Here is a 23,183-nt window from a genome sequence, read left to right as displayed (position 1 = left end):
TTTCATTAGTTTCTTCCTTCCAAAAAACCCAGTTATAACGTCTGAATTTTAAAAAAGTCCAATAGAATATTTGGGGACCCCGATAGCTCAGTTGATAGAGCACTCTCTTTATACGCAAAGGGCCAGAGATCGATCCCGGGCAGTCGAGTTTTTTCTGAATCCCTGTCTACTCAGCAATGAATGGGTAGCTGAGTTTGTTAGATCTAGCGAAAAGTCACCATCGACCCCTCTTATTACCTCATCCACCCCCTCTTATTATAACTTCACGTCTCTCTCTTACTCTTCAATGCTCGCTGCCCTCTAATGTGTGTGTGTGTGGGGGGGGGGGGGGGGGGGAGGAGTTGCGTGTGTGTATCAACGCCACGAACAACTCGATCAACCCCCTGGGCGGGGCCCTTTTCTCCGTTAAGGGGGGAAAATTCAAAATTTTATTAAATTATTGAAGTAACAATGAAGTACGGTGAGCAAATAAAGAAGGCATCACCCCTCTTCTCTAATTAGGTTACAATTTGAAATGAGTGTGACTACTCCGTGTGTTTTACTCCTGTAGACCACGGTTTTCATCGTGTAGCGGTCTTTAACGGTTCAAGAATGAACGATCCCACGGTCTCAAAGGTCAAACCGGTTCGAATTTCCAACAGTCTCTCAGGAATGTTCAATGTCGAAAAGGACCGGTCCTAGGACCGGTCCTTGCGGTCTTCATTTCCCAAGGACCGTAGGACCGTGGTCCTTAAGCTTGCCAAGGACCGCCCCGCACTAGTACTCAGTTTCCTGAGATAAAAAAAAAGGGACACTCCCGACGTTTCGGCAAACTGAAGCAACACGAACTAAACGAAAACGAATGCACTCAGTTTGAGTTTTTTTTTTTTTTGACGTCTTCACTTATCCTAATAAATAACAATGTGAAATTGAATGTCAGCTTCAATTTGATGTACGAAAACATATAAAATAGACCTTTCGGGTTTCCCCTTTAACAACAAAACAGGATGAATGAAACACTACAGACGAATGATATTATAATGTGGTAGTGAAGTTGTAAGATGAATAAACGTGTTTTGTTTTGTTTTTATTATTCATCTTAATCAACGCCACAACCACATTGTCTCATTCGTATGTAGTGTTTCATTCAACCTATTTTGTTGATAACGGGGAAACCCGAAACGCCCATTTTTATCTGTTTCGTATAATTGAAGCTTACATTCAATTTCACGTTATTTCTTCGAACTTCAAGCAGCAACATTTACATCACTTATCCCAAAAAATTCTACTGAAGCACATCGCCGGGTACGTGGAACCATTCCTCGTTTTCATGAAGTGACTGTTCATAGTTTTTCGAGTCTGTGAATGTGTCAGCAGAATAAACGTTTGTGTTTCTGGCCTGTTTCATTCAACACGTTAACTTTACGCCAAGACATTTTGCTGATATTATAGGATAGAATTACTGTGACAATCAAGATGATTCAAATAACCGATTTTCAGAGTAAGTGTACAATTTTCCCATGCCAAGCACACACAGCAGTCGGTATCAATACTGCTGACAGCTGAGTGAGACTGACTTGTTGAGGGTTACTGAGACAGAACGAGAAGAGTACTCACACTAAACTCATAACTCTAATTAGCTAAGATGAATTTAGTTTAATCTCTTTCTCTCAATATTAAACGACTATGTACCAGAAGTATTCAAAGTTAATTGCAGAAAACAGCACCAGTTAAAGCTCAGACTCAGAGTTGTTCACCTCACTTACTTGATCACTGAAACTGAAACAATCCAGGCCTATTCATTCCACCAACCAAGCTGTTTTAGTTTTAGACTTTATATTGTTTTCTTCCATGAACAATCATATTTACTATAATATGAAAAGTCATCGTCTATCATTATCATCAGCCTCCCTTCTTCGTCTTTCTTTACTTTATCTTCTTCTTCTACACTACACTACTAGTCTAGATAGACTTAGTAGACGACTACTGCAAGGACAACATAACTCATAACTCACCGTGCCATTAATTATTAGTACACACATCATCATCATCATCATCATCATCATCATCATCATTTTCAACATCATTGTCATCATCATCATCATCATCATCATCATCATCATCATCATTTTTATTTTCATTATCATCATGATCATGATGATGTCATCATCATGGTCATCACCAGCTGCAGCAGCAGCATAATTTGCAAGCGTCAGTATCGACAACCATTGTTAGGGGGTTGGGGGGGGGGGGGCGTTATATCCCTCTCTCTTCCTTCTGGGTTCTTCCATGTTATGATAAGAAGTGGTTTTGTTTCTTAAAATTACTTTGTCAGCACCAAGTGGTCATCTATATATATTCAGAATTTGTAGATTTGTAACCTGCTTTCATGTCATATACTTGTCTAATGAGTAATGCCAGATTCACATTTACCTTTTCATCGCTCTGCTGATATGGAAAATGACTTCTTGACTTAAAACAATATTTTGACTGATCAGTGACTGTCGCACTCCATAGACGACTCCCAACATCTTTTTCTGGCATGAGGCTTGACTTTACTTTTATACCCAGGCCTAGTGCTCATAGTATGTTTTTTGTCTGTATTGTTTTCTTTCATGTAGGTGATGTAGCAATGCTGAAATGGAATCACGAAACAACATTAATTAGTTCCTAGAATCAGGAGAGGCATTTTGTACTTATTTTTCTCAGCAGTGATTGCGTGATTGGGTCTGTTAGATCTAGCAAGCAGTAGAAGGCACTTTGCAAAAGAATACTGTCCTGTTCAGTTTGTGGCAAACATTTATTACTTTCTGTTTGAAGCTGCAGAAACTAGGATATACCCAGAGTTCAAAGGCCCTGTAGCTCAAGTGAACTTCTCTCTTTTAAAAATGAATAAATAAATATATAAAATTCCCTTTATTCATCCCATAGAGGAAATTTTTCTAAAGGGTCTATTCCAAGGAAAGACTGGAATAACCCAGGTGTCAGCCGCAGTGTGGTACCACAAATTGAGATGGGGCGTGGTGACTTGCACAAGGCCACACAACACAGCGGTGGGTGATTGAACTCGGTACCTTCCGGGTATGAAGCAAAGAGCATACTGCTGAGCCACGCTGCCCCCTGTGGGGCACCCCTAGAGTGGTTTGCTTGGGTTTTAAAAAACACAAAAAACCTAACTTGAGCTTGAGCTTTACTTCTATAAAAAAAAAAACCCCAACCAACTTGAGCTTATTTTATGTAGCACAATTTCCACTAAAAGTTTTCAAAGCGTGTATTAAGGTGTCCCTAGCCAACAGCAACACTTAACATGTAGGACGAGACATGACATGGTGCCTGTTATTACAGTGACAATGTTGTTAACTGCCAGGTACTCAGTTTACACCTGAGTATCGTGAGAGAATGTGAGTAAAGAGCCTTTTCCAAGGACTGAAATATGCACCAATCAGTGCAGGACTTGAACCCTGGAGTGTCATACCACCAGGCCACATAAAAACTAGTCTTTTGAGACCCATTAGGCCCATGGAGCCGGAGTTCATCCCGGTATCTATAGCTTGAAAAGGACAAAAGCAATTGTTTGCTACCCTTTGGATAGGACGTTAGTCTATCGCAAAGTACTTTCCACCAGATTTAATAGATCCAGCTACCCAATCCCTGTTCGGTGGACAGAGGGAGATTGGGGGGGGGGGGGGGGGGGGGGTCAGAATAAAATCTTGACTGCACCTGGGATTGGTCTCTTCCCATGGAGCCGGAGTTCATCCCGGTATCTATAGCTTGAAAAGGACAAAAGCAATTGTTTGCTACCCTTTGGATAGGACATTAGTCTATCGCAAAGTACTTTCCACCAGACCTAATAGATCCAGCTACTCAATCCCTGTTCGGTGGACAGAGGGAGATGGGGGGGGGGGGGGGGGGAGGGGTCAGAATAAAATCTTGACTGCACCTGGGATTGGTCTCTTTCCCTTTGATTGTGAAGCGAGTGCTTTACCAATTGAACTATCGGGACCCCCACTAGCCACACATATAGAATTTCGTGTTTATAGGGATGTGTAAGGATCCGTCATGTCATTGTTTACGGAATTATGAATTATCAATTATTATTATTGAATCTATTAACTTACATCAGCACTTATTTTCCTCAAGTTCCAAGTAATTTTGGTTGTAAGGACGGATGAAATGAAAGAGATTGTATGTCAGTGAAGAGTATATATTTGAATTTGCATTTTACGTCATGGCACAAGACCGAAGGGCTAGAGCTCAGGTGGTCGCTGGTTCGGATAAGTAAGTAAGTAAGTAAGAATTTGCATTTTAATATTGTCATTATTTTTTTCCCCTCAGAAATTGGAGTTGGTCTGGCAGGATTTGGTATTGCCTTTCTATTCCTGGGCATGATCCTCTTTTTCGACAAGGGGCTATTAGCCATTGGCAATGTGAGTAACTATCATAATGCGGTGTGCGTTATAAGAAAAGAACAGTTTTTATGTCTTTTTAGATGGTTATTTTTATTATTATTATTATTATTATTATTATTATTATTATTATTATTATTATTATTATTATTATTATTATTATTATTATTATTATTATTATTATTATTATTATTATTATTATTATTATTATTTTTGTTATTATTATTATTATTATTATTATTATTATTATTATTATTATTATTATTATTATTATTATTATTATTATTATTATTATTATTATTATTATTATTATTATTATTGTATGTCAATACTTTTTTGCAAATTTGACCCCATGTCGACCCTTTAGTAAACTAGTTTGTTTAATTTTTTATAAGGGTTGTTGTGATGGTCAAGGTCATATTCTAGTTTCAGTGTTCCAATTTCATATTTTCTTCAATACATCTATTCAGAACTTCTTACCATTCCACATTTTAGCTAAATAATCTCTCATTCCGCAATTCCGCATACACTACTGAAAATTCTGCAGTCGAATCACAGGATTGTTTTTTTGTTTGTTTTTTTAAACACAAATTTTGTAAAGCTTTTGTGACAAAGTCAGACCTGCCTAACATTACAAAAAAATAGAATTACGAAATTTTGACTCCAATTTCAGAAGATCACTAGCAGAGCATCTTAAAGTCATTAAAACTTATTGAAAACGAACATTGGTGTCAGACTACATCATTTTAAGGATTTTAAAGTGTTATTTAATCCTTTAATGATTGATTTTTAAACTACACCGACGACAATTTTTTATCTCCTCAAAGTTACGAATTTTTAGATTTTCAAGTTGGCAGGTCTGCAAAGTCTAAATGTGCCTACTCTGACGATGAGAGCATGAAGCCGTCACAGCAGATTAGCCTACTGTTTTATTTGCTGGTAGAATATGGTTGAGGTAGAGTGAGATGACCATTTTTTTTTTTTTCTGATGCAATGGAAACATGAATCAAATAAATGACTCATATAAAACCTGTTTATAGTAAGATGATTTCTCGTTTTGTTGTCAAATTCCTCATTTTCACCGATTTCGACTCCTCAATGTTGTGGTTCGGTGTAGGAAGTTCTGTCTATATCTTCAGGGTGTCCCAGAAGTTGCGCACCGTGTAGATTATTATGATAATAATACATATGAGTAGCAATTTTATTAATAATCATAAGACCGAAAGGCTAGAGCTCATTGTCCACCTTCTGCGTTGATACCTGCATCAATTTTCTTTATAAAATGTTTCATGGAAACATTTAATTAAACGGCAGACAGTAGTGTAGCGCAGTGGCTTTTCTCTCTCAGGATGAATATGGTTGAATTATTCAGCTATAGAGCGGTATGTTGTCCCATTTTTTCCAAACATAAAAACCAGTTTAACTCTTTCTTTGTATCATTAGTTTTTCACCCATATCTGGAACATTAAAAATTTTGTTTTTAAAAATATTATTATAAATTAATATTGATATTATATTGTTACTCTGGGTGGGGTTCCTACCTCCCATAGCGTGTAGGGAGGTACTTGCTGTGTCTTCTATCCCCTCTTATCTGTTTTCCAATCGCTTTCTGTCTTTGTCTTGGAATGAGATTGCTTGGTTTTGTCCTGACCTTGGTCGGAGTCCGTGTCTGAGAGGGAAACAGTTGAATGTATTGTTATAGTTTTGGGAGATGATATTTTTCTGTTATGCATTGTATTATGTTTAGTTTACATATTATATTATACGATTGGTAAGCATTTGAGTGTATCTGTTCCCTATTTGAATCAATTCCCCTTTGTCTTACCTTTTCTTTTGTGCTTTAATTGTAATTCTAGAACATTTTATTTTCCCATTTTCTTCCTTTTTACGGGCGCTGATATAACCTTAATGTGTTGCAAGCGCCGTAAAACCCTTAAAAACATAAAACATATTGTTACTCTTGTGTATTTTTCATAAAAATCTACAAGTTGCGCAACTTCTGGGACACCCTCTATAAGTGTTTCCTTTTTATAATAATAATAATAATGCATAATTTCCATAGCGCCCCTTTTCCACTAAAAGTGCTCAGAAGCACTTAAACAAAGACAGATATATATATAACTATATATATCTTTTGACAAAATTTTCTAGGCACCTGGTGCATTTGATAGAAATGATATGGTTTAGCTTTGGGGAAAGTTTGTGGGTGACCGACCAACCAACTTTTATGTCTTTTATTTTAAAAAAATAAATTAAAATTGTAAATCATTTTCCTCCTCAGATATTATTCATCAGCGGTCTTGCCTTCGTGATTGGATTGGAGAGGACGTTTAGATTTTTTTTCCAACAGCACAAATTGAAAGCAACAGGTTTTTTTGTGGGTGGAATGTTCATCGTACTTCTTGGCTGGCCCATGATTGGGATGCTGGTTGAGTTGTATGGATTCTTCCTGTTATTTAGGTTGGTTCATGATTTAATAATCTTCTTCTTCTTCTTCGTCTTGTGGAAACCTCAAATATTGTCGAGGATCACTCCACAGTTTGTAGGGTTTTACATTTTAAACTTGCTAAAACTCTGCACATGAAACTAATTAAAAAAAACACATAGATTAAAAAGTCACGTTGTGAACTCTAGCAATCGCGTAAAGGCATGTTTTCAGCCACTTCAGCTGGGAGGCTATTCATTCCATAGTCGGGCAGTGGAAGGGAAAAACAAATACAGGTGGGCGTCTGTTTTTGATGTTGGGATGGTTAGTCTTGCTGTGTGTCCCCTCGTATTTCTTGTGCCGATATCTTTGATGTCGTAATTCAACTTTTTCCTATCTTAAAGCTGCTGTACTCTGGGAAAAAAAAAATGAAACCCAACAAATTATTTAAAATTTAGGCCAGAAAACTCATTCTTCAGATATCGATTGAGGGACAATGTGGCTCAGTGGTATGGTCTTCGCTTTGTACCTGAAAGGTACCGAGTTCAATTACCCGCCGCGCTGTGTGGCCTTGAGCAAGTCAACTAGCCTTAGCTCACTTTGCAGCGCTGCACTGCAGCTGACACCTGGGTTATTTCAGTCTTTTCTTAGAATAGATCCTAAAGAAAAATATCTCCTCAAGGGTGAATAAAGGGAATTATTATTTTAGTTGATCGATATTTGATGAATTCGTTTTCTGGCCAATGTTTTAAATTATTAGTATTTTTCACGAGTAAGGCAGAGCGGTGAAGAACATATTAGATGCAGTTCTCATGAGGACTAGATATTTACACATAACTTTGTATGTATATTTAGGGCCACTAATCTTTTGCTAACATATTGAATTATTGTCATGTTGTTATATCAATAATTTAAAAAAACAAAAACAAAGCAACAAAAAATATTTTTTTCAAAAACTCCCAAAATAACAAAACAACAACCAAACCAAAAAGCTTTTAAAAATTTAATGATTTAAAAGAACTAAATCAAAGAACTTTTGAAGAAACTATTCTAAAGGGCTATTCCATGCCAAGACTTAAATTTTGATTTTAAAAAGATTAAATTTATAATAAATGGTGATAAGACATAAAGTAGAGTGTATAAACTTCTTAAATTCCCTTTATTGATATTGATTCACAGACCTCTAAACATCTTATTAGATATGTGACCTACAGCCTCTAGATGGTATTAAGTTGGAGTAACTTTAATGGTCAAAACCAAATTTATAGAGAAAAATCAGAAACTCGGGTTAAGTTTATGATATGTTTTTATGACGGTAATGGATAGAGTTTTTTTGTTTTGTTTTTTCAAGTAACAAACTAGAGACTCATATTTCTGTTCATTTTTGTTTGAAAATCACTTTTTGACATCTTGTTCACCCCACATGATACCAGTGTGTGGCATTGAGTCACATATTTGATACAAACGGTCTTGTAGAGTGAATGAAAATCATATTGTTATTTATTGAGTAACATTTTATCGCACCCATTTCAAATCAAATTCCTCATCCTCTTATTCCTCGTTTTCACGATTCCTCGTACAAATCATAATATCTGAAATTTATAAAATTTCCAATTTTTTTTGGGTACAAAATTTATTAATTACTCATTCAAATCTTAATATCTGAAATTTATAAATTTTCCTATATTTTTTGTCAAAATTTATTAATTCCTCTTACAGGTCTTCGTATCTGAAATGGATAAATTTCCCTATTTTTTTTGTACAAAATTTATTTATTCCTCGGGCATGTCTAAGTATTTGAAATTTATAAATTTCACTCTTTTATTTGTACAATTTTTATGTATTCCTCGTCTCAAATATTTTGTCTGAGCAAGGATGAGGAATACATGCTGCACTGCAGTTTCAGAGCAAACACGTAATTGTCCATTTACATTTAGGAGTTGAAACTGAATGATTGGTTTTGAACTGCACATCGAAAAGCAATATATATATTTATAAAATATGCTCTCTTATATTTTAATCTTGTATCTATATTTTTGTATTTTTCAGTGGATTTTTCCCTGTAGCAGTAAATTTCTTGAGAAGGGTTCCTGTTGTAGGATCAATTCTAAATTTACCTGGTATACGATCTGTAAGTGATGATGTGAACCATAACATTGTTATTGTCTTATGATGATTTTTGCCATGTTCACATGACTGAAATTTTAGTTTTTAACAAAATTTAGAGGCTAGAAGTTGACTTGATACTCAAATCTTCAATAATGATGATGATGATAATAATGATAATCATATAATAATAATAATAATAATAATAATAATAATAATAATAATAATAATAATAATAATAATAATAATAATAATAATAATAATAATAATAATAATAATAATAATGAGGAGAAGGAGGAGGAGAAGTGAGAAATTATGTTTGATTTTTATTTTATTTTATTTCAATACTTTTGCTCCCCGACCACATTGAACATTTCATCTGTATGCCCTTTTCTCTTGCTCCCAAAACTCAAGGCTCTTGGGTGGAATCCACTTTATTAAGATTATTTTTGAAAAATTCAGATGGGAAATTAAATGTAACAGGCTTATTTTAAGATTAAAGGATTAGATAATCGTTAGTTGTTTTTGATAAGTCTTTTCAATTCGATTCAATTTCAAATATATGATTGGTAATTTCTGTCTTGCAAAATTTAATCTAATTTTTCTCTTCCTTTTTTTCTTCAGGTTGCGGATAAAGTTGGAGAATCGAACTCAATGGTATAGAAAACAATTACTCCATTTTTGTTTAGAAGGTTGTTGTTAAGAAAGACTTGTACATATTTTGTGAATGGAGTTTTATGTGAAAGTGAAATTAATATATTTTTTTAGTTTTCAGCACATAATATGAATATGTTGTTTTGTTTTGAGTTTGAGGTTTTTAAAAAAAATAATGTTGCGATATAATTATACGAATGATTAAATACTCTCAAAAATGATAGGATAGATAATACTTATTATTCCACCCCTCTAATTAGAAAACCCTATCATTTCTTAGTAAATACGTAATCGTTGAATAATGCTTTGAACGCGTTTGAATACAATTTTTATTCAACGGTTGCAGAATATTTTCACACATTTTTTTGGTGTGAAATTAGGTGTAAAAGACAGCTGGTGATAATTAAAAATAATCTTTTGGTGTGCATCAATACAAATCCAACGTTTTTAGTTTTTGGGTTAAATGTCATTCAAGCAGATGGAGAAAAATACAAATTATTGTGAATAGAAGTACTAATATATACCATTTGGTTACAAAATATCTAATAATCTTACTTGGAGGGGTGGAATAAACGTAGTCTTTTATTACTTTGTATTTACTAAACTTGTTATATTTTTATCGTGCAATAACACGACATATTCGTAAACTCTTTTTGTTATTGGACAGTATAAAAATATAAAAATAACTTGTTTAATAAATACAAAGAGATGACAGAATCATATATTCTATTACATCGACATTCGTGTAATCCATGCATGACGTAAGCCAGTTTTCATACACACATACAATGACTTTACCTCATGAACTTCATCATATAAAATACACATCGTCATACAGGATTTTGTCTTACTTAGTACGATCATGCATTCATGTTTCTGCCATCTTTATAACTAGATATGATCATTGTCATCAATACTGGGATATTATGATATGGAACTGGATGAATAAAGCTACTCAATAAAAGAAATTTATTTTGTATTATTAAATGCTCGGGAGTATTGCATTTGAAAATCTGTCCTTGTGATTTGAAAATTGCTTTAAATCACAATAAATTATTTTACTTATTTTCTACTTATTTATTGAGAATGATAGGAGGGGTGGGGGGGGGGGGGGGGGGGGGGGGGGGTGTTGTGGTTAGACAGGGGTGGGGGGGGGGGTGTGTGTGTGGTTAGACAGGGGTGGGGGGGGTGGGGGGGTGGGGGGAGGGGGGGGGTGTTGTGGTTAGAAGGGGTGGGGGGGGAGGGTGTTGTGGTTAGACAGGGTGGGGGGGGGGGGGTGTTGTGGTTAGACAGGGGTGGGGGGGGGGGTGTTGTGGTTAGAGGGGGGGGGGGTGTTGTGGTTAGACAGGGGTGGGGGGGGGGGTTGTGGTTAGACAGGGGGGGGGGGGGGGGTGTTGTGGTTAGACAGGGGTGGGGGGGGGGGTGTTGTGGTTAGACAGGGGTGGGGGGGGGGGTGTTGTGGTTAGACAGGGGTGGGGGGGTGTTGTGGTTAGACAGGGGTGGGGGGGTGTTGTGGTTAGACAGGGGTGGGGGGGGTGTTGTGGTTAGACAGGGGTGGGGGGGGGGGAAGGGTGTTGTGGTAGACAGGGGTGGGGGGGGGGGGGTGTTGTGGTTAGACAGGGGTGGGGGGTGGAGGGTGTTGTGGTTAGACAGGGGGTGGGGGGGGGGGTGTTGTGGTTAGACAGGGGTGGGGGGGGGGGTGTTGTGGTTAGACAGGGGTGGGGGGGGGGGTGTTGTGGTTAGACAGGGGTGGGGGGGGGGGGTGTTGTGGTTAGACAGGGGTGGGTGGGGGGGGGGGGGGGGGTGTTGTGGTTAGACAGGGTGGGGGGGGGGGGTGTTGTGGTTAGACAGGGGTGGGGGGGGGGTGTTGTGGTAGACAGGGGTGGGGGGGGTGTTGTGGTAGACAGGGGTGGGGGTGGGGTGGGTGTTGTGGTTAGACAGGGGTGGGGGTGGGGGGGGTGTTGTGGTTAGACAGGGGTGGGGGGGGGGGGTGTTGTGGTTAGACAGGGGTGGAGGGGGTGTTGTGGTTAGACAGGGTGGGGGGTGGGGGGGGGTGTTGTGGTAGACAGGGGTGGGGGGGGGGTGTTGTGGTTGGTGGGGGTGGGGGGGGGGTGTTGTGGTTAGACAGGGGTGGGGGTGGGGGGGTGTTGTGGTTAGACAGGGGTGGGGGGGGGGTGGGGGGGGGATGTTGTGGTTAGAGAGAGAGGGAGGGGGGGTGTTGTGGTTAGACAGGGGTGGGGGGGGGGGGAAGGGTGTTGTGGTAGACATTGGCCTCTTCGGTTACACATTTTTTTTTTTTGTAACTTTGGATTTAAAAATCTCAGTTCCATGCAACTTATCAAAGATGGATTTAGAGTTGATGATGCTGCCTTCGATAACCATTTAAGTGTTTTTAAGAGAACATTAAAATTTAAATACAAAAACTTCAAGTTAATATAAAATCCCAGTAGTAAACAGTGCTGATGGTTTTCAACGAAAATCCCCGATTTTGGAGTCACAGGAGGATTTTCCTCCTGTTTAAAATTGCATTTCCCCGAATTGATGTTCTGGCAGTGAGAGAGTTGATGTGTGGTGAAACAAACAGGTGCAGTTTCCCATTCTCTACTTAATTACTGCCCATTATGTCTGTTAGTATATTGGGCAATTATTCCCCCCCCCCCCCCCCCCCCCCCCCCCCCCCCCCCCCCCCCCCCCCCCCCCACCCCCCCACACACACACACACACTCTTTAATGATAGTTTGTCATTTATTTTGTCATTTTTTTTTTGGCCATCATCAGCACTTTAGTAAAGCAGAAGTATATTTGAGAAAATGTTGTCTAGATAAATATATATATATCTGATGGTGATTCAGATTGTTTTGAACTTTTTTCCTTGGCTTGTATTGCTCAAAATAACGATAAGTGAAGGAGATTGGTCCATTCGATCTCACTACAACTACAAGGTTGATGAATGGACAATCTGATTCATTGCATGTTCTGGGGCCTTGATTTCTTTTTTCCATTCCTTTATTTTCTATCTAACAACTATCAAAACTCATCATTGTAATAACAGAACCGTGGTCATGTGAATTTTAAAATTTCCTATTGTCAGTAAAAGTGCATTATGAGTGTTTAAATGGTATTTAATTTGCCAACTTTGTTGTAGTATATATATATATATCTAAATAAATATATATATATATATATATATATATATATATATATATATATATATAATATATATATATATATATATATATATATATATATATATATATATATATATATATATTATATAGATAGATAGTTAGTTAGATTTCACTTCATTTAAAAAAAAATTAAACAAATAATGTAGGTTGTAACATTAACGGCATAATATTAATTTATAGAGTGATTGAATTCAAGCTTTGCCTTTGGATTAAAACCCAACAATGATATATTGACATTTACTTTACAATGTTGAGAAAAGTAGAAAATGTCCAAGACACAATATATTGGCTTTTAAAAACAAGTTGAATTGTTGATTTTGGAGTAGCTCGGAGTGTGAAATGGTACATTGTATAAATTGTGTGAGTTGATGTCTCCCAGTTAAGCCATAAATTTTCTATTTATTTCTTTACTTTTTTTTCGTACGACTCTGCAGGATAGCGTTTGAAAGGAAGTAAGTATGAATTGTCTCAAGATACAATGGATTCTATCAATCCTTCATCCTCTTTTCAACGTCGTCGTTCCAAAATGTCAATGGTATTAATTAATTCATTAATTAATTAACCTTTGTGTAGAAATCGTGAGTTTGTGAAAGAATGTACCATATTGTTTTATCAGAAACTTTCATCGAAGCAAATTACAGGAGACATTTATTCTTTATAGAATCTTGAGTATTGTCTAAAGTCTAATGTCTTCATTTGATTAGTGTATCAATTTAAATTTAAATCATATGACTTGAAAAATTAAAAATTCGTAATTTTTAGGAGATAAAAATTGTAGCTACTTTAGTTGACTTAAATAATCATCAATTTGCCCTCACAAGGATTAATTAACATTTCAAAATCCTTAAAATTATGTAGTCGGGCATTAGCTTTCATTAACCCTCTCCTTACCACCTGCAGCAAAACCGTCACATTTGTTACGACACAATAAACATTTTTAAAAATTCAGATTTATTTTGTACATCATAAACTTTGAAGAATGATATTTGTTTAATGAATAAGAACATAAAGTTGTTTTGTAGAGAGATTGTTTGAGTTTAAAAAATCAATTTTTCTGCTGGGTAAGCCTACCATGTTGGGAAACTACTACTGAAAAGGATCGGTAAGGAGAGAGTTAAGAAAGTTCTAATGACTTAAAGATACTCATGAACTTCTGAAATTGTATCCCACATTTCGTCATTGTAATGGATTAGTCGTAATATTAGGCATGTCTGTATAAAAATATTTTATGAGGAGTTACACTTTAAGAATCTGACAGCAGATTTCAAAGAAGCAGTTTTTGTTTGTGTGTATGTGCTTAAACTGCATGTCAGATAATGAATCTAGTTTATACAGTGCAACACGGATATAGCCGAGTTTCCTGGACTGATGGTTGGATTTAGTTGAAGCGATCTGTGAAAAAACATTGACCGAGCAATATAAGAAAATACATGTATGTACTAGATTGTGTATAATAGTTTACACAATATATTATAGACATCATTTGATGGCACGGATAACTCACAAAACTGCATCCCCTTTCAGCATTTATTTTCATTATCATGATGAATAACAAAGTGAAATTGAATGTAAGCTTCAATTTAATTACGAAAACAGATAAAATGGACGTTTCAGGTTTCCCCTTTATCAAGAAAACAGGATGAATGAAACACTACAGATGAATGAGAACAGCAACATTTACAATATCAGGATGTGAAATTGCTACTCATTAAATCCACACATCTGCATTCCCAATCCACTCACTTCTTCCTTGCCCACCACCCACTACACTCCGAACAATCACAAAAAGAAACAACAAAAAAAAAAAAAAAACAACACAAAAAGCCAAAAACCCAACCGTGGATAACTTTGCTGCAATCATGCAGTACAAGCTACAAATGATTGTTATGCAATATTTCAAACAAAAAAAAAGGGAAAAAATTAAGCTGTATTTTTCAGACATTGTGATTTCCTGGAACCTAAGCTTACTTCTTATCTTTGGATATTAGAAGTCATTGATAATGTTTATTAATGAAAAAAATGGGAAAGTTTCGTCTTTTTGTTGTTGGATCCAACATTTCATTGGTTTGGAGATCGTCATATCCAAGTTACACTGTATTAAAGTGATTGACATACAATGGACAAAGAACTGTATTAGATGTCAATGGTGAATTAAGTTCAATTTTAAGCTTCCTGGCCTTGAAACCTTTATATAGTTTTCTCTATTATTTTATTTTGGTGATGGTTGATGTTACTGGTTTGTCTCTGGTTTTGGGATGCTATGAGTTGATTCTATTCAAACACAATAAATAGGAAGAATATCCTTGTTTTGGACTAAAAAAAAATTTTTTTAGGCTTAAAACTTTATTCTTATCTTCTTTTTCATTTTCCAGAAAGGCACCCCCCTCCCCCCAAACCAAAAAAAAAAAAAAAACAATTAAAAAAAAATTGTATTGTATGAAATCCGTGTACTTTGATTTATGAAATCTTGTAGACTGATATCATTGCAAAATTTAAAATATTTTCAACACCCATAGTCTATTCACCTTAATTTACATATGTAAATTAAGATTTAGAATTATTATTGACTAATGTTTCCTCAGAATGCAAATAATGTTTTTTACTTTAATTTTTTTTTTTAAAATGTTAAAACTTGATGCTCTATTGTTTTTTTTTTTTTTTTACACAACTAAGTCTAAACGAGTCAAAGATGACAGAGAATTCAATTGAGATTAATGGAAACAAGGACAATTTGAAGACAATAGTGCTATAAAGTACGAACGTCACTCAATAATAGGTGAACAGTTGTGGTGATTAGAGTACCTGACAGTCACATCATTTTTGATTTGATAATTTGATGTCAAAGTAAAATTATGTCTGATAAGTGTGCTCATACTCAAAGTAATTTTTGGCAATCAACACAGCTTTTAGGTTGTCTTCATCCTTAAGATAATGAGAGAGGGATTTAAGATGATGATGAGGTCAAATGTCAAATTTTACCAATTGGCTGATTAGGGTGCAGGCAATGGTGAAAGATAAAGATCTGAAAAAGTGTGTATGGAACAGTGCCAGACAAAGCAAGAGAGAAAAATACAAGGAAAAAGACAAAAGAACCTTCCCCCCCACCCACAAGAAAAAATCAGCCTGCCTCAACGAGGGCTCGAACCTTAGACCTCCTGATTACCAGTCAGATGTGCTACCATTTTGATGTAGCCATGTCTGACCAGTAAATCAGGATGTCTGAGGTTCGATCCTGAGTTGAGGCAGGCTGATTATTTTTGGATGTTTTTTTTTTTTTTTTTTTTGTAATTTTCTTTCTTGCTTTGTCTGGTGCTGTTTTATACACACTTTATCAGATCTTTACCGATTGGATAATGAAGAAAAAGAAAAAAAAAATTAAAGAAAAAGTATGAAATCCGTGTACTTTGATTTATGAAATCTTGTAGATTGATATCATTGCAAAATTTGAAATATTTTCAACACCCATAGTCTATTCATCCGAATTAAAAAAAAAAATTAAGATCTAAATTTATTATTGACTTTGTTTTTGATCATGAAGATATGACACCAATACTTTTAGCACTAAGGTAAATATTGCTGATAACAAACGATAGATTTATGTAAATGTGCTACCCCGATTAGTATTATTATTTTATTTTTTTGGTCAGCTACGAATGTTCTCTGTCTTTTAAAAAAAACAAAAAACTATTTTTTGATCGATTTTTTTTCTCTGGTGCTGTCATGTATATTGTGATGTGTTTCAGATTTAGATAAATGTCATAAAAGTCAATGTAAAGTGATTCATTCGTAAAATTTCAATGATATGAGAGGTATGGATGATTCTTGATTGAAATATGCTTCGTGGTGATTTACGCTTGGTCTTCATTTCCAGCCATGTTTTATTTGCTCATTTGATGACTTTTATCTTTTCATTTCAAATATAATGTTATCTCTTACTTGTTCTAGGTGGGGGTCTTTAACCTCCCATAGTGGGCAGGAGGTCACGCTAAGTCTTCTTTCCCCTGTATCTATTTTCCGAGTTTCTATCTTTCTTTGTCTTGGAATGGGGTTACTTAGTTTTCTCACTCCTAGCCCTGGCTGGAGTCATTGAACAGGAGGGAAACAGTAAAATGTATAGTTATAGTTTTGGGAGATATTTTTTTTCCCTCGTAAATCATTTCTTTGTTATGTACTGTTACATGTTTTAGATGTATAATGGTTTGTAAACATTTGAGTTTTATCCTCTTAGTTGGGGCCTGTGTCTGGATGAGACGTTAAGATGATCTTAAACTAAGTACACTGATGGTGTGCTCTTGGAATCTACATCTGTCCCCTATTTGAACAATTCCCCTTTGTCTTACTTTTTCTTGGGTGCTTGAATTGTAATTCTAAAACTTTTTACTATTCCATTTTCTTCCTTTTTAATTGGCGCTGATATGACCTTAATGTGTTGCAAGTGCCGTAAAATCCTTAAATCATAAACAAACAAACAACAAAAAAGATAAAATAGTATATATATATATTATACAAAGAAAATGAGAAAGAAAAGTTAGGTCATTTGTGTCAGTATCGTGTAAATATAATGTTAGTATTTACTCACTGAAGATAATGGATTATTTTCAATGATAAATGGGTAAATATTTATAAAACCAATTTTAGAAGAGATTGATGACAATAGATTTCAAGATTTACTGCAAAACATTCTATAAAACTTTTAATGACATTCGTATTTTGCTGTACTCCGAAAAAGAAAACGTGTATTTAAAATTTTGGCCAGAAAACATGCCCTTCAAATATTGATTGATGAAAATGACCCTCGTCTTCCATTTTTTTTTTTTGATGAATAAAGTATTTTTTTGGATGAATAAAGTATATCTTATCTTATCTTAAAACTCTAAGACCAGGAACTGTGAGTTTAGGACTTTTAGGCAAGATGGTCTTTTTAATTGATCAACATTTTGAAGAACAAGTTTTCTGGCCAAATTTTTAAATACACGAATTTTCAGAGTATGGCCAATATTGTTCTTTGTAAAAATATAATTTCCAGGAAACCAAAGCCAATTCAAATGGCAACACATTCTGACAAGGCCATGCGTAAATTTTTTTTTTTTATATTTTTTTTTTTTGGTCAAAGACAAACTCTAGTCATTTCAAAGCAAATTATTCCCAAAAGACATTTGGAAGACGTTTGCCAGGTAGGAATATAACTGGTTTAAAAAAATTTATACAAGACGATTTTAGCATCTGGATCTTTTAAGAGAGAGAGAGAGGAGAAAAAGGTAAGAATGGCAAAGAGGAGATTGTGTGAGCCGTGTCAAGAAATTTGTCTAATATAAAAATGGGTCGTTATCTCTATGAATTATTTCTATTCACAAAAGAATGTTTTTATAATAGAAATCGCATAAAATGAAATAAATTATTTTAAATTTTATGCTTCATTCATGCTCAGGTCTTTTGTCTGGGTGGGGTTCCTGACCTCCCATAGTGGACAGGGAGGTACAAACTGTGTCTTCTACTTCTACCTTCCTATATCTGTTATCCAACTTGCTTTCTGTCTTTGTCTTGGACTGAGATTACTTGGTTTTGTCCTGGCCCTGGCTGGGAGGGAAACAGTCAAACGTGTTAATTTTGGGAGATGATATTTTTTTTCCTTGTAAATCATCTCTGTTATGCACTTTATTATTTTTCCTTTGACATATGATTTGTAAACAATTGAGTGTGTTCCTCTTGGAGGGGACCTGTGCTTGTGTCTGGATGAGACATTTAGTGATCTCAAACTAAGTACACTGATTGTGTGTTCTTGGAATCTACATCTGTTCCCTTTTTGAACCAATTTCCCTTTGTCATGCTTATTTGTGGGTACTTTAATTGTAATTCTAGAACTTTTTACTATCCCATTTTCTTCCTTTTTACTGGCGCTGATATGACCTTAATGTGTTGCAAGCGCCGTAAAACCCCTAAAAACAACAAAACAATAACAGGTCTTTTGATTTATAGCAGTTGGAATTGCTCAAAGAATCTGTGGACTCCCTGTAGATCAAATTTACATTGAAAAAAATATTGATTTATATCAGAAAAGGTAATAAAGAATACCGTAATACAAAGATTATTGCACATGCAAGGGAGGCACCTAAGAGATATTTTCCTTTTTTAAAAGATATTTCTTTCCTTGTGTAAATCATCTCTCTATTATGAGTTATTCAATAGTTATTAGTTTTGAATATATGTGACCCATCGTCTCAAAACGGTATTATGTCAGAGCGAACCAGATGCTTAAAAGCTGAAGTAAATGTTAAATTGGTCAAAAATATAAATTGTTGGCATTAGCACCTTAAAATTTGGTTGTCATTCTCCTCAATAGATCATATAAACTCAACATAAGTCTGATATTTCTGGCTATACTATAAATTAAATTTTTAACATCTTAACCAACCCGACTTAATACCGTTTTGAGGTGAATGGTCGCATAGTTTTTGTAAGCATTTGAGTGTATCCTTCATAGCCTGATCCTTTGCTTGTGCCTGGATGGGACATTTGACTCATGTCAAAATAGACACATTGATGAATTGCTGGTGGAATCATCTGCTCCCTATTTGATCCAGTCCACTTTTTCTTTGGTGCTTTTAACTTCAGATATGCAGTTTGTCTCTTTTCATTTTCCTTTTTACGAGCGCTGAAATGACCTAAAAGTGTATGCGTGTGTGTGTTTAAGATATATAATATATATTTGAAGAGAGAGAGAGTGTGTGTGTGTGTGTGTGTGTGAGAGAGAGAGAGAGAGAGAGAGAGAGAGAGAGAGAGAGTGTGTGTTTCAATGTTGGTGTTAAGATATTATCATTATTATGTGTTACAATTACAACTGTTTCATGTAGATGTGTGCTTTCATTGGGTAATACGACGACTATCATATGCAATTTGAGGATTAATAAACGCGTCCATCTTTCAAGGGTTGAATGCTGTTGTATTTATATCAATTGCAATATTATTATGTATTTTGACATTTTGGAAAAGGCATAGACTCTGTGAGGTCTTCTGACCTCCCATTGTTGACAGGAGGTCACTTGCTGTGTCTTCTATTTCTATTCTTGAACATAAAATGGCTGGACCATGGGGATCCTACCTCCCATAGTGGGCAAGGAGGTACATACGGTGTCTTCTATTCCCTTATATCCGTTATCCAACATGCTTTCTGTCTTTGTCTTGGAATGAGATTACTTGGTTTTTTTTCCTGGCCCTCGTCGGAGTCCTGGCTGGGAGGGAAACAGTCAAATGCATAGTTATTGTTTTGGGAGATGATATTTTTTTCCTTGTAAATCATCTCTCTGTTATGTATTATGATATTTGTTATTTTTAATGTATAATGTTGGCATTTGAGTGTATTCCTCTTTGTTGGATTTTGTGCTTGTGTCCGGATGAGACTTATAGGTGATCTCAAACTAAGTACATTGGTGGTGTGCTCTTGGAATCTACATCTGATCCCTATTCATTCCGATTCCCCTTTGTCTTACTTTCTCTTGGGTGCTTTAATTGTAATTCTAAAACTTTTTACTATCCCATTTTCTTCCTTTTTACTGGCGCTGATATAACCTAAATGTGTTGCAAGCGCCGTAAAACACTTAAAAACAAAAACAAAACAAACAGAAGCAACAAAAATGTATTAGAAATAGCAGGAATAAGGATCATGAGTGAAGAAATCAGAGAAACTGGGTGGGGTTCCTGACCTCCAATAGTGGGCAGGGAGGTAATTGTTGTGTCTTCCATCCCCCTAGATCTGTTTTCCAACTTGCTTTCTGTCTTTGTCTTGGAATGAGATGATATTTTTTTCATTGTAAATCATCTCTCTGTTGTGTAGTATTATATTTGTTGTATTGAATTTATAATGTAAGCATTTGAGTGTATTCCTTTTTGTAGGATTTTGTGCTTGTGTCCAGATGAGACTTATAGGTGATTTCAAACTAAGTATATTGGTAGTATGCTTTTGGAATCTACATCTGATCCCTATTTGTTCCCATATGTCTTACTTTTTCCTGGGTGGGGTTCCTGACCTCCCATAGTAGGCAGGGAAGTACATACTGCGTCTTCTATCCCCTTATATCTTTTCCAACATGCTTTCTGTCTGTCTTGGAATGAGATTACTTGTTTTTTTCCTGGCTGGGAGGGAAACAGTCAAATGCATGGTTATTGTTTTGGAAGATGATATTTTTATCCTTGTAAATCATCTCTCTGTTATGCACTGTATTATGTTTTGTTTATGTATTATATATGATTTGTAAACATTTGAGTGTATTCCTCTTAGTGGGGACCTGTTTTTGTGTCTGGATGAATCTTTTAGGTGATCTCAAACAAGGTACACTGATGGTACACTCTTGGAATCTACATCTGTTCCTATTTGAACCAATTCCTCTTTGTCTGCCTTATTCTTGGATGCTTTAATTGTAATTCTAGAACTTTTTACTATCCCATTATTTTCTTTTTTACTGGCGCTGAGATGACATAAAATGTCTTGCGAGCGCCGTGAAACCCCTAAAAACAAACAAACAAAATGGATTGAGAATTTGCCAATGAAATTGGGAAAGACGGCAAGTCTGGGATTCCCAGATTGAAATAAAAGTGGGAAAAAACTGCAAAGCCTTGGAAAAATCAATCTCTTTATTTATTTATTTTTTTGTAAATAAAAGATACAAGGCAAGGGAAAGAAGGCAGAAACAAAAACAAAATGTGATGAGCAATAGATTTCATTAACAACACAGCCTCTCTCATGTCACAGGTTTTCAATCCATGAAATAACATATAATCACATACAATCAACTACTCGGGGGTGGCATGACTTTAATAGCAGTAATATAATAGTAATATGGCAGTTGATCAGTCATACTTTTCTATGTAAAATATGGGACGACGCATATTATAGATTAACTCACTCAAACCTAGAGAATTTTGCTATTTTCCAAAATTGGGAAAAAAATGTATTTAAAATAAGCATGTGCATAGTTTTATTTAACTGCCATAAACATGAAAATAAATGAAAAAAAATTAGCTTTAATACTAGATACGCCTACTATAATGTGTCTCAGAAAAATGTAATAAATAGGCATTGGGTAAAAGTAACCCGGGTAAACTACGGATGTAGTCGGTGTTAGGGTTGAGTGAGTTAATGGAAGGTTCATATTTAAGTGCAATAGATTGAAATTTGATTGTTTATTAACTAAATTCTATTCATTTCATCAACCCAAAGTTTGTAAAAGTAAAACGCTGAAGAAAAAAGAATAAATATGTCTGTACACAATCCATCTCAGGCAATACAGAGGACAACCAGATACAATGCCACACAGGGAATTATAGTAAGACAAAAGTGTGTGTCATTCACAATTCAAAGCATCAAAATCTATTTGACATCCTCTTGATAGAATGAATACTGATGTAGGTAATCAATCTAGTAAAATCAAATCATCCCTTTTTATGATCCCCTAGTGAAAGTCGGTCAGGAACTTTATATATCAATTAATAATGAAAGGCATACAAAAATGTCAACAATAATAATATATTTTGTATGTCCGATTATACAATGTCGGCTACTCCACAGAAAATCAACACCTCTGGACTGTAAAAATCAGTCTTTTTAATTTTAATTTCAATACTGGGTAGCGCTAATCGTGTGACAGACAATAAACTCCCAAGGTGTAAAGTTCGAACTTAAGTTGAGGCAAGCTGATTTTTTCTCGCATTTTTTTTCCTGTTTTTTTTGTCTGGTACTGTTTCAGGAATACCCAAAGCAAAGTGATAAAAAAACCCACACAGATCATCTACCTCGCTTTCTCTCAAACTAAAAACAACAGTTCTCCGCATTTCGCAATGCCAATCAGTCACCTGATATTGATTTTAGGTGGAGTTCCCATTCAAGTTGATGACATTTTCAGTAATTTAATAACGGTAAAATAAACAGGAAAACTGGAACCCTGACAGGGTTGACGACTAATGATAACTGATATTATTAAGTGAGAGGATTTCTTGCAAATTGCACAACACTTGAACATTTAATAGCACTTAGAAATGCTCAATATATATTTTGTTGCATTATATATTTTTAAAAAAACCCCAAATATTTATACAAAACTCAAATGGTCAGAACCATATGCAACAAAAAAGAATAAATATTACATGAAAGCGTACGGACAAATGAAATATAAATACACCAATAAGGGAAATCAACAAAATGAAGCATCCTTTTTTTCAATTGAAATATTGGCACACAGGATTTAGATATTCTATGAAACTGCACAAAATGTTAGTATTGTTTCGAAGTGAATGAAAGATTAATATATCAAATAATATCACAATCGCTCATGGGGTTACAGATATTCATAAAATGTTGTAATATAAAATAAATAAGCTTTTACAAACATATCTAAAAATACAAATATCAACTCCAGAAAATTGAAGAAAAAT

At 35.3% G+C, this 23,183-nt stretch overlaps 1 protein-coding gene across 1 annotated transcript; it reads left to right on the top strand.

The window, feature by feature from the left end:
- Positions 1 to 1,303: 1,303 nt before the first annotated feature.
- Positions 1,304 to 14,573, top strand: LOC144978012 (vesicle transport protein GOT1B-like). The gene is made up of 6 exons (XM_078923439.1): positions 1,304 to 1,480; positions 4,315 to 4,406; positions 6,667 to 6,845; positions 8,860 to 8,941; positions 9,541 to 9,573; positions 13,193 to 14,573. The coding sequence occupies exons 1-6, from the start codon at positions 1,456 to 1,458 to the stop codon at positions 13,202 to 13,204; spliced, it is 423 nt and encodes a 140-aa protein (XP_078779565.1). The 5' UTR covers positions 1,304 to 1,455; the 3' UTR covers positions 13,205 to 14,573.
- Positions 14,574 to 23,183: the final 8,610 nt, after the last annotated feature.

The sequence above is a fragment of the Berghia stephanieae genome, chromosome 8 (genome assembly GCF_034508935.2).
Source record: "Berghia stephanieae isolate SIO BIC M18660-M18661 chromosome 8, UCSD_Bste_1.3, whole genome shotgun sequence".
Lineage (NCBI taxonomy): Eukaryota > Metazoa > Mollusca > Gastropoda > Nudibranchia > Aeolidiidae > Berghia > Berghia stephanieae.
Note: the sequence above shows the minus strand (reverse complement) of the source record. Positions and strands in the feature narration are given on the sequence as shown.